The 12,613-nt window shown below is 39.8% G+C and overlaps 1 protein-coding gene across 1 annotated transcript in view; it reads right to left on the reverse strand.

The window, feature by feature from the left end:
- Window positions 1–1,456: 1,456 nt before the first annotated feature.
- The window catches only part of LOC121232410 (ADP-ribosylation factor-like protein 15), a 272,332-nt gene continuing 261,175 nt past the window's right edge, over window positions 1,457–12,613 (reverse strand). The window contains exon 5 of the mRNA XM_041121602.1: window positions 1,457–5,538. Within this exon, the coding sequence (XP_040977536.1) occupies window positions 5,386–5,538 (153 nt within the window). The 3' untranslated portion in view covers window positions 1,457–5,385. The remainder of the gene's footprint in view (window positions 5,539–12,613) is intronic.

The following is a 12,613-nucleotide window of genomic DNA, read 5'->3' on the forward strand; positions in this document are numbered from 1 at the left end:
GAATTGAGAAAATTATTTGTGAATCACTTTCCTTATGTTGCACACAAGCATAACAGAAAGCTACATTTCATGCCTCTTACTTATTAGCATGTGGGCAGGTTCTCAAATATAGATATAGATTTTTCATATGAGAGTAAATGTTTCTGTGCTTAGAAATTACACTATATAATAGCTTTTTATTACAAATATGCTCCTTACCAAAACCAGGCTATTTTCAGGCAATGAGTCCCTCCATTCCCATAAAAACAGTATGGCTGGGCATGGATTATCTGTTATCCCTCCTCTTCATACCCTCAATTCTTAATTTTCCATAATTATCCTAAACCAGCACAGGACCTTTTGCTAAACACTGGACAACCAGATGATTAAAATCTGTCCCTTCTGTTCTCCCCACCTTATTGCCATAGAAAACTGGAGCTGCACAGACTACTGTTAGCACCAATATTCACATTTGAACATCTGCCTTTTCTAGACAGTTTCAGTGATTCAAAAATGAAGGCATATTTAAGACATCATAAATGGAAGTGCTCAACATGCTTGATGCACAAATATACACTCCACAAATGAGGCTGTCCTGAATATATTCCATCAAAACCCACCAGAATACCACATATTACATTTTCCTATGAAATCTGGTGAATGAACAAGTACTATACAGCATACTTCTGCTTCTCTAAATATAGATGTGATAAAAGCTAAAATATAAGCAGCTAGTATTAAGCATAAATGTCTCATAACTAGTTAAATTAGACCTGATCTTCAGTCCAACCCACACAATTAAGTTAGTCAGTTCACCCATGAGGGCTGAGGATTGAGAAGGGTAATGATCTTTTTCAGTCTCTTCACCTAACAGAATTCAGCAGCCCTACTTGATTTCAGGGGTTCTTTTCAACTAGAGATACTGAAAAGGGTATGTTTTTTGTTTTCACATAGGATATGGGACACTCTCTCATCCCCATGTTAACCTAGGCCCTGGATGACTAACCCTACAGCTGACACAAACAGATGTTTTTATTTGTTTGAACTATTAGGTCAAAGGGCTAATGAAAATTCTTTCAAGAGCTATCAAATGAGGCATGATTAGCAGATTTTTTCAGTTCCTATTTATATGAAACAAAAGAATGAAGAAAATATTCCAAGTTTACAAATCTTTCATTTCCATCTCAGTCTTGGTAAGAGGCAGCTTTAAAAATAATAAAATGAAAAAAGCATACCTCAGGAGCTGAATCAGCAACTCCAGTCCAGCTCAGCAGTGCTGTACTTCCATCAGCTGTTACAACTTGTGTTGTGAGAATCTCTTCTACTCAAACAGTGTTTGATAGGATAACATTAAGTTGTCTCAGCAAGCTTTTATTTTCCTCATAGTATTTTCCTTTGCTCAACTTCTGTAGCATTTTTTTGGTATATGTACTTTGCTGTGTCATTTCATTAAAAAATAATTTCTAGTCATATAAACATGTCCCCCAGTTTAACATTATGGAATAATTGTATAAAGATTATTCCAACCTCTGTTCCAGCAATAAACCTGCAATATCTTTCAGATATGTTTCTGGAGTAACAACACCTTGCTGTGGAAATAAATCAGCCAATTTTTTGAAGTTTCTATTTTTTTATATATATATATGCAAATGTGTAGCTATGTATAATTTAGCAATGCTTATACAGTAATATTTGTTTTTATCTAGGAGTAAATAATTTATTTTGAAGATTCCATATCAAGGTAATACGCCATGCTCCCAAACTGGCCACTACTCAAGAAATCCAAACTTAGCAACTCAAGTCTACACAGTGTTTCTTTTCTTTTCTTTTTTTTTTTTTTTTTGATAGTGGAAATCATGTATAAATCACAAACAGTACAAGTTCCTCATGTCAGCAGTTGTCCACTTGAATGGGCCAGCTTCTGTGTATAGACACTGTATTTTTAGTATAAAGTCAAGATAATATGGCAGTTAACTAATACTTTTAACTACAGTAAAGATACAAACTTTTGTAATATAAATTAATTGCCATTACAAAAAGGCAACTGTATTAACTAATATGGTACAAAAATCTGCAACTTCTATAAATATAATGAAATGCAAGAAGTTAACTAAAATAATAAATCACAGATTTTTGTATAGCGCATTTGAAGAGGCAAGCTAAGATACATATGGAGCATTATACAGCAAGAAAGAATATAAAAACCCCACTAAGATTTAACTTTTATCCATACAAATGCTAGAAGTACAAGTACAGGACACAACATGGAAGCAGTAAGATTACCAGCTCAGAGTGGGTAGAAAAAGAAGTCTTATTGACAAGTTGTAAAGCATTAGGCAGCAGACAGAAGCTTGTCAAAACCAGCTGTTGTTGGATACTGATTGATAATGTTTTCATTCTGACAGCTGAGACACCGCAGACAGCCACAGGTCTGAGAAGCCCCCCAATGTGGGCACATACACATACACACACAAAGTAATTTAATGAATGTCTAAAGAACATTAAAACACAATATCTTTTCTAAAAAGACAATGTTCACTCCTTAATGAACTTGCATATAAAGTAGAGCCTACTGCCCAAGTTTATTTCTTCTAAATGATAAACACATGTGAAAAGTTTTTAAAAAAAGAAGCAATTGAAATTGGTCATCTGAATAAAAACTGCATGGTGCTTACATATTCTACCATAGCCAGAACATTCAAGAACATTTAGACAAGGAAGTGTGACATGAGCTGCTATGAACATTTTTAATCCCTCCATAAAAAAGTGAAGGTGTTTATACATGTTAAAAAGGTACACATCCATTAAGTCCATCCACAACAGAAAACCACAGAAGAACTACATTCAAAGTAAAGTTAAGCATTGGTCTTAGCCTTAAGCAGCTATGAGGTATTGTTTCAACCTGTGGTGAGGAATGATCACTATATTAGTAAGAAAAAGCATATTCAAAATCATTTTGGAAAAAAAATAATCACTGCTCCTGTGCAGTTGGCATTTTCCTAAAGAAAAAGCATTAAGCATCAAAAGGTCCTAGTCTAAGTGGACATTGATGCATGCCAAAGCCATATTCTCATTGACTAGTTGGGCCTTTTGTATGTTAGTCATGTAGCACCTTCCAACAGTGCATAGTTGGGAAATCATGACCAAAAATATAACTCAGAAACTCTAACGTCTTTGGACCAGACTTACTGATGGTACAAGTATAGTTCCAAGAATGCAATACAGTTGGGCTTATTTTCACTTGTTGTACCTTTTGGTCTATAACATATGGGAAAGAAGGGGAAAAACAGTGAAAAAAATGTATCTCTCATCTTCTAACTAATGCTCAATGAAAAAGCAGTAAAAGCTCTGAATCCCTTTTTACCTCCCTAAACTGCCTGCCTTCTCTGGGAAATAATTCTCTCACTCCTCCCCACCACTTCTTATTTGTCATTGTCCCTAAACAGGACAGGAATCCAGGGACCTTGTGGAAATCTGGGGACTCTGTAACCTCTAAGCTCATGTTAGCTAAGAGAGAGAGTTTGGAACTGTAAATCAGATCCAGTTCCTCTTTAAATCCAGGGAAAGGAGCCTCCTTAACCCATACAAGAGAAACTGATGGGCAGCTGGGTCCCATCTAAACTGTGCAGAGAGAACTGGAACCAACATAGGGCTCCTCTCTGTATTTTAAAATGAACAGTTCCAGTTCTTGGGTATTTCCAAGAGTATGAGGAGTGAGGCGACTGACCTGGCAGGAAAGAGAAGAAAAACAAAGCAAGAAGAGATGGCCTTCAGGCTTTCTGCCTATTCTATCACAAAATTAAACAAGGAGCTTACCAGTTTTCCAATCCGTGGAAACTGAAAAGTAAACAAAAAAAAACCTTATAAAAATATTTTGTTTAACAAAGAGTACAATTGCAAGTAATAGAGAAATGGCTTTTATAAGCCTTTAAAAGCTGATCCTTTCTATATTCTTATTCCCAAATAAACTAGAGAGAAACTACAATAAACTTTAAACTTAAAAAATAAATGCTCAGAGTGGAAAGATATGTTGCTTAAAGCCCTGAAAAAGGAGTTACAAGTTTCAAAATACAAGCAGAATTGATGAGGAACCACTGACACATCACTACAGTTTGTGTTTGCAGACACTCATGCACAAGGGTAGCTGAATGCACAAGGCACGACATTCAAGGTGTGCACCACTCCAGTTACTGATCTGCACATATCCTGTTGTGACTGACTTACTTAATGGTGAACCAGTGACCTGGCATGTTTCTTTAACAGACAAAATTGGTTTATAAGGTTTTAAAAATCAACAAAAGGCAGTCAAAAACCTGCAAACCTACAATGCGGAAAACTTGGAAAGAGGAAATATGCACTGTGTTACTGGAACCAAATGGGATTTTTCCAAATGTATTACAAATGTTGTTTCCAATGAATACATTTTTGTCTTTATAACATTTAGCTTAGAGGAAGTTTGAAAGAACAAGTTATAATCCCTTGAAAAGAGAAGCTTATAGTACAAACACTGGAAGGCCCTTAATTATGGTATAGATGCCTTGGCACTGTTGCAATAACAGTAGTATTCTGTCAGTGAGTGATACAGGAGGCAATCCTTATTTAATATCAGTCACACTTCTAACTAGTAATAAAGCCTCCACAGCTGAATTAACAGATATTTGCTTTGCTTCTATTATGGAAAACTACTTTCAATGAAAATTATTACTTTATGCAATTTTTGTGCATTTTCTAAAAATATTGTTACTTAGACCACCTGCTTATGTCACCTATTCACAAATACTGTTACCCACACACATCTGTGTGCTAATTTCCCTTTCAGGAAAATTCCAGCAAAATAACGGTTCTGCCTTTGACAAGGTTATGCAGTGACTTTAGAAGAGGAATCAACTAACACATCAATTGTGTTTTCATTTAGTAAAACTTCAGACTAACCTTTGCATTAACATGAAACTCCTTGCCTTTAAGGTATCCTATTAAGGTTCTCAGTGGCTGTGCTTTCCAGACTGCAGGGTCAGTAAACAAGCTAATACAAATTAGTCTCACAAATCCTTAAGACATTAGTTATTTTTTAAAAAACAAGGTATCAGTTAGAATTCCTCCTTTGCAGACTATGTTATTTTTGTGCGTGCAAAATTTCCTATCAAGGATGATGGTAACACAAGAAAGCAACATGTAGTGTGCAGAACTAGTGGTAAACCAAGAGGAACTCCCTATTTCAGTAGTGTAGACAACTTTACTGGAAATAGCTGTGTACCTGATTCACAGAATATTTATTTTAACAAAAGGACATTCTGCACTGTGTATGAACAACATATCACGGCACAGTCTTAATACCACACCATAATTAAGCTGTGAGCAGAATGAGCAGGTACAGTGATGCCTGGAGAACCACTCTTCTCTTGTGTTTCACATTCTTGAAGGTTCGAAGTCTCTCTCTTCTAACAAATTTATAAGAATGGAGAAGCTGTCTTTTACTGCCTCCATATCATCCAAGGAGCAGGGTTTAAGAATCCAGCGCTTTCCATGTCCAAGTGGCTCAAGTTCAAAATATTTTTTGATCTATTAAGAAAAAAAAGAGACACCAATGTATTAATATTATAATGACAACACAATGTCTCTCATCTAAAAAAAAAAAAGCACCACCCAAAACATCAAAAAACAACATGTAAAAAGATCAGGATACTAATTTTTAGAATCTTGCCCGCAGCTGTTCTTATAATACAGGTTATATGATGTGATCTGAAAGTGTTTTCTTTAGGGGTGAGTGACCTGCTTGGAAGCTACCATTCTACCCATACATTTAACAGCATGGGATGTCTGGGGAAGAATTATACGAACTTAAGGCAAAGACCAAAGCACATGAAGCAAGTGTTCAAAAACATAGCCAAACCAGCAAAAGTAACTAAGAAATTTTAGGTTACATTTGTAATTCAATGTTAAAGCTGTATGTTTCATCATACTCTTATTGGTAAACACTTAGGATGCAGAATTTGTTTCTTAAATTAATTTTGTTTTTTAAATTAAACATAGAAGACTAGCACACTAATGTGATTAGAGTAGTAATAAGTATTATGTGAGACATGATGTTTTTCTATGATGGTCTTTGTTCAAAATCCAGCATGTTCCAGCAGACTTCAGCTGCTTATTAACAATACCTAATAATGCCTACAAAGAAGGAAGCCTTTTAATTAAACTAATTCCATTTTTATTTCTGAAGCAACCATGCAGCAAGGAGGCATAAGAATATGATGCAATATAGAATTGCAAGTTTTAAGGTGACTACAAGCCTTTGACAAAATAACTGAGGAAGATGCAGTTTCTTGGAAAGACCAATCATCACTGACGGTAATTACACCAACTGTCAAGGCAGAAACACAGACCCACAGAAAGACTGAGAAAGAAAAGATTTTAATTTAGTAGTATACTCCAATCACTTTTCAAAATAGCAAGTACAATATAAAAACATATTTGTGATCCTATTAATGCCTCTTAGGAGAAGACAGCAGTTTGCAGGTTATTTTGGTCCACAGATTACCATTTTCATAAAAATTTTAGTCTTTGATAGCATTTAATCCAAAAGTCTACTCCTGTTTGACTTGTCAAAACAGACATTTAGTTTTTACATCCAAAATTATATCCATCAATACTTGCTATTGTCAACATACCAACAGAAATATTTAGTGCTGACTTAGTTTACATATTCTTGTTCCTTGTAATTATTGCCAAATATTCTTAATTTTCTTTTACCACAGACTGAGCCACAAATATGCAAAACAACAGGAACAGTTACTCGTATTGTGGTAGGCAGTAGAGGCCCTAGACAGGCAACTGGAGCCACACTGTGCGAGGCTCCATGTGCAGGGGAGAAAAAAAAAAAAGGCTTCCAAAGCCCAAACAAGCTGCAACATCTCTATGCAGCTCTTATAGTGTCTATACAACAGTTTTGTTTATCTAATAATGTATTCTAATAGAAGAAACCAACTGTAGTTGTATCAACTCACATAAATCAGAATTCAACTGTGACAATGTGTCAGGAAGGGTTTCTTATTTTTTTAGAAAGGAATTTCAAGCAGAGTTTCTAGTAACAAATATCAGAAAAAAATGGTGGGTTTGAGATGGGAACTTCTGCTTCCTGCAGCTAAGATACAGGTGAAACCTTTTAAAATCGATTTCCAACAAAGCAGAACTGTATCAACAACAACATGCAAACATTTGAAAATGAAGCGTGGTACTTGACATTCACTTCCCCTCAAACAAATTTCAGAAAACACACAAGTTGAAATAAACGGGACTTCAAGAACCAGTATTTTAATATTAGCATACTTACTTTTTAGTATTGCTATCTCAGTGCCATATTAGTATCTGAAATATTAGCATGGTTATAAGTGATCAGAACCTAAATACTAATCTCTATAAGGGATATACTGCAATGTCTCCTGCAGCTGAAGTGACACCAAATTGAATTTACCCTGATTATGTTGTGCGATTTGGTATACTACCTATATAGAACTTGTTTAGCGTAACTTGCTTAGCATTAGTAGCTAAATTTGCTGAAGCCTTAGGCTGCGAGCTGTGAACTTTCACCTAGATATGTTGAACTTTTACCTAGTCAAGTAAAAGAAGGGCCCAGAGCCGGTTCAAGCCAGAAGATAAGGAAGCTACATTCATTAACAGAAGCTGCAACCTTAGAGATAAGAAAAGAAACGGCCTGCCTAGAGACAATGAAAGGACCCAATGAAGAACGGGAATACCCCAGACCCTAACATTACTACTAGTCCGAACTGTCGCATGAGGGGTGGGGAATTTAGATTGTAAGGGTATAATTGCCCAGGGATTTCTTTGTTTGAGGTCCCTCTTCAGAGGCACCCAGCTCGAGCTGTAGCGCTATTAATAAAAAGGACTTTATAGAAGAATCTCCTTTCAGTTTATTGATTCAATGGAAACCTAGAGTCAAACCCTGTTATGGTGGCTGGTATGTGTAATTTCCATAACAGTTAATATATTGAATTAATGGCACTGATCATAGTATTGGAGAAGCAGGGTAAGAAAGCTCTCTTGCCTGTTTCAGTAACAGCCTCCTTGACTGCTAAATAAGGGGAGAAAGTAAAAGCTCCACAGAAACATAACAAAGCAAGGTGTCAGGGCAGCTAGCTGATGGAGCAGCCTGCTGGTGTTAAACTGACAAATACGGTTGAGTAATTTGAGATGTTTCCGACCCATAACCCAGAGGATGTCCACCACACCCCCTCTACTGGAAGACTATTACCATCAACCCCTTGAGCTCACTGAAGTCTGTCTGCAATCTTATTTACATAGCCTCTTGAACTAAGGCTATACCATATGAAGAAATTATTAGGAAAAGGCCATTACATTGTAAGGAGAGTACTTGGGTTTTAAAGCATTGTCGTGGTTTAACCCCAGCCAGCAACTAAGCACCACGCAGCTGCTCACTCATCTCCCTCACAGTGGGATGGAGGAGAGAATCAGAAGGGTAAAAGTGAGAAAACTCGTGGGCTGAGATAAAGACAGTTTAATAGGTCAAGCAAAAGCTGCGCACGCAAGCAAAGCAAAACAAGGAATTCATTCACCACTTCCCATCGGCAGGCAGGTGTTCAGCCATCTCCAGGAAAGCAGGGCTCCATCACGCATAATGGTTACTTGGGAAGACAAACATCATCACTCCAAACGTGTCCCGTCCCCCCCCCCTTCCTTCTTCTTCCCCCAGCTTTATATACTGAGCATGACGTCATATGGTCTGGAATATCCCTCAGGTCAGTTGGGGTCATCTGTCCCAGCTGTATCCCAACTTGTGCACCCCCAGCCTACTCACTGGTGGGGTAGGGTGACAAGCAGAAAAGGCCTTGACTCTGGGTAAGCACTGCTCAGCAGTAGCAAAAACATCTCGGCATTATCAACACTGTTTCCAGCACAAATCCAAAACATAGCCCCATACTAGCTACTATGAAGAAAATTAACTCTATCCCACTGTATTGGTTTTGTGTGGCAAGGTTTTGGTAGCGGGGGGGGTTACAGGGGTGGCTTCTGTAAGAAGTTGCTGGAAGCTTCCCCTGTGTTCGAGAGAGAGCCAATACCAGCCGGCTCTAAGACGGACCCACCGCCGGCCAAGGCTGAGCCAATCAGTGATAGTGGTAACGCCTCTGTGATAACATTTTTAAGAAGGAAAAAGTTGGGATAGGCGGTATTCAGCAGCCGGAGAGAGGAGTGAGAACATGTAAGAGAAACAACCCTGCGGACACCAAGGTCAGTGAAGAAGGAGGGGGAGGAGATGCTCCAGGCGCCGGAGCAGAGATTCCCCTGCGGCCCGTGGTTAAGACCATGGTGAGGCAGGCTGTCCCCCTGCAGTCCATGGAGGTCCACGGTGGAGCAGATATCCACCTGCAGCCCGTGGAGGACCCCACGCCAGGAGCAGGTGGGTTCCCGAAGGAGGCTGTGACCCCGTGGGAACCCTGCGCTGGAGCAGGCTCCTGGCAGGACCTGTGGATCTGTGGAGAGAGGAGCCCACGGAGCAGGTTTTCTGGCAGGACTTGTGACCCCGTGGGGGACCCACACTGGAGCAGTGTGCTCCTGAAGGACTGCATGCCGTGGAAAGGACCCATGCTGGAGCAGTTTGTGAAGAACTGCAGCCCGTGGGAAGGACCCACGTTGGAGAAGTTCGTGGAGGACTGTCTCCCGTGGGTGGGACCCCACGCTGGAGCAGGGAAGAGTGTGATGAGTCCTGCCCCTGAGGAGGATGAAGCGGCAGAAAACAACGTGTGATGAACTGACCGTAAACCCCATTCCCCATCCCCCTGTGCCGCTGGGGGGGGTTGGTAGAGAAGCCGGGAGTGAAGTTGTGCCCGGGAAGAAGGGAGGGGTGGAGGGAAGGTGTTCTGAGATTCGGTTTTCTTTCTCATTACCCTACCCTGGTTGATTTGTAATAAAGTGAGTTAATTTTCCCCAAGTTCGAGTCTGTTTTGCCCGTGACGGTAAGTGGTGAGTGATCTCTCTCCTGTCCTTATCTCGACCCACAAGCTCTTTGTTATATTTTCTCTCCCCTGTCCAGCTGAGGAGGGGGAGTGATAGAACGGCTTTGGTGGGCACCTGGCAACCAGCCAGGGTCAACCCATCACACCCAGCCAAAACCAGCACAAGCATTAAATATCTAAATTTCTATTTCAGCAGTAAAACAGCATCAATTGATTTAATAAAACAATTTTTGCAGAGATATTATTTTTTTCAATGTCCAACATTGATTAAAATTTATTTTTTACTATTTCTTGGTGTGTTATCAAAATATAACAAAAGCAGCAATATGCTGTCATTATTTTCCACACCTAAGGAACAGTTCAGAGTATCTGCATTATTAGGCCCTAAATGAATGCTGAAATTAGTGATCATTAAGCAGTGGCTTTTGAAATGGGAAGTTTTGATAATGGCATGAAAGCACAAGTGCTTGTATTCACATAAGTAACTGTGGACACATATTTAGCTAACATCGGTCGCAAGAGCATTCCAGAGGCCTTTAGAAGACCTTGAACAGAATAAACAAGATGACTAAAAAAGAAAGATGCCAATTAGAAGAACACAGGTGCACATTCCACGATAAAGGGAACTTGGCACAAAGAACCTCAATTCGGCAGTTTATCTTGACCAATTAGACTGAGACAAGTTTCGCGTGTTTTAATTGGTATAACCAATTATGTCCTATGTTTATGTGCGTGTACAGAGTTAGTATAACCAATTATATCTTATGTTTATGCGCGTGTACAGTGTTGATATAACCAATCATATTTTATGCTTGTGCGCGTGTACAGTGACTTTGCAGAATATGTGACTATAAGTATGTGTGTGTTTTAGCAATAAAGGGTCGTCTGTTGTCTGCTCTCAAGATTACAGGCGTCCGTCTATTTCAATCTCCTCAAATGGTGACCCCGACGTGATAGCGGGCCGAGAAAACGCTGGAATTGCTGGAAGTGCGTCCGGAGGAGACTCTAGCCGAACGGTCGTCTAGCCAGCTGGACTGAGTGGACAACTTTCTCCCGGGAGATCAATCACCTGCTCGTGTGGAAGTAAGGTGAGCGGCTAGAAAGATTAAAATGGGTGCCCAGATGTCTGTGGAAGAAGGGGCAATTGTAAAAATGCTTTCGCATATCCTCTCCATGAGAGGAGTTAAATATGATTCAAATACTTTACGTATGATGCTGAAATGGCTTAAGGACCATGGTGCCCCCACTTCGAATATAGAAGTCTTTGAAATTAAAAATTGGGAAGAAATGGGAAAAGTAATTTGGGACTTTGTATCGCATGGGGACGTGAAGGCTCAGAAAATCTCCGCTACGTGGAGATTGGTGCTGGAAACGTTGAAAGCCCTTAAGGCAGAAAAGGAGGTGGCTGCTGCTGTAAAAATTTCAATTGAAAATACCCCGGAAAAAGAGAAAAGTGTGTGTGGCGAGGTGGTAAATAATTCGGACAGTGATGAGCAATTAAACACCGAGGGAGATGTCATTAATGAAGGCAACAATCAACTTTTAAGTAACCTGTCTCTCGAGCAGAGACCTATCCCCTCTGCACCTCCCTATGAGGCAGATACATCCCCAGGAGAAGCTATAAAAAAGTGATGGAAGGACATAAATCATAAAATGTTAACTGAAGGTCTAAATCCTGTGGCTTTTCCAGTTACAGTCAGGCAGAATGCCCCAAACGTGTGGCAACGTTTCAATTGGGATTTAATAAAAGAAGTACAGAAAACAGTAATGGCTAATGGACTGTCTGCTCTGTTTAGTCAGGCGTTATTGGAGAATATATATTCTGGTCAAATTTTGACAGGCTTCAACTGATCACATTGGTCTGTGTGTGATGTCCTGAGTCTCTGCAATTGGTGCCCGAACAAGGGACCCTCGGATCGGTGTTGAATTTTTCGACGGGAGCCGACGGAGAGAGGGAGCGGAGAGGCCGGCCGAAATTATTCCTGCTGCCCCGGCAGGATGACTAGCTGAGCTGGGGAAGACAAGGAAGCGCGCGCAAGTGAATAGAAAAAGGGAATCTCGCCCTAATCAGGTGAGCGGTCGGAGAAGGAGATGGGGTTGGACAAAGAGCAAGAAGTGGTCCTAAATCTCCTTCAACATATTCTCTCTAAGAGAGGCATAAAATATGATGAAGCTTGTTTAAAGCGGCTTTTACAATGAAGCAAGGACAGAAACCTTTTAATTAGTGTGGGTACAGCTTTTGAGCTTAGTACCTGGGAAGCTATCGGAACCTCCCTATGGGATGAAATTAGTGACAGGTCTAAAGAAGTTAAAAGTCTTGCAACTTTATGGAAATAAATTAAGACAACTCTGCAAGAAATGAAAGCAGATCGTAAAGCGTCTGCGTCTGCTTTTGCTGCTCTCTCTCCAACCGCATGTGAAGGGGAAACGCAGGGAGAAAAACATAATACAGCGAGAGAGACTTTTGGCTTTCCCAGAGCTTGTCTGCCTGCTCCTGTGCCCTTGACTTCTGCTCCACTCCCTGGGACTGCCGATATTAATCAGCCATCTGACAGTTCCCAAACCTCCCTAACCGTACGTTTAAAGGAAACCCTACAGAATCAGGAAGAGGGGCCGGAGCTCACTTCGCAGCAGTTGCAGTCAGTAAT

Source organism: Aquila chrysaetos, assembly GCF_900496995.4.
Source record: "Aquila chrysaetos chrysaetos chromosome W unlocalized genomic scaffold, bAquChr1.4 W_unloc_3, whole genome shotgun sequence".
Lineage (NCBI taxonomy): Eukaryota > Metazoa > Chordata > Aves > Accipitriformes > Accipitridae > Aquila > Aquila chrysaetos.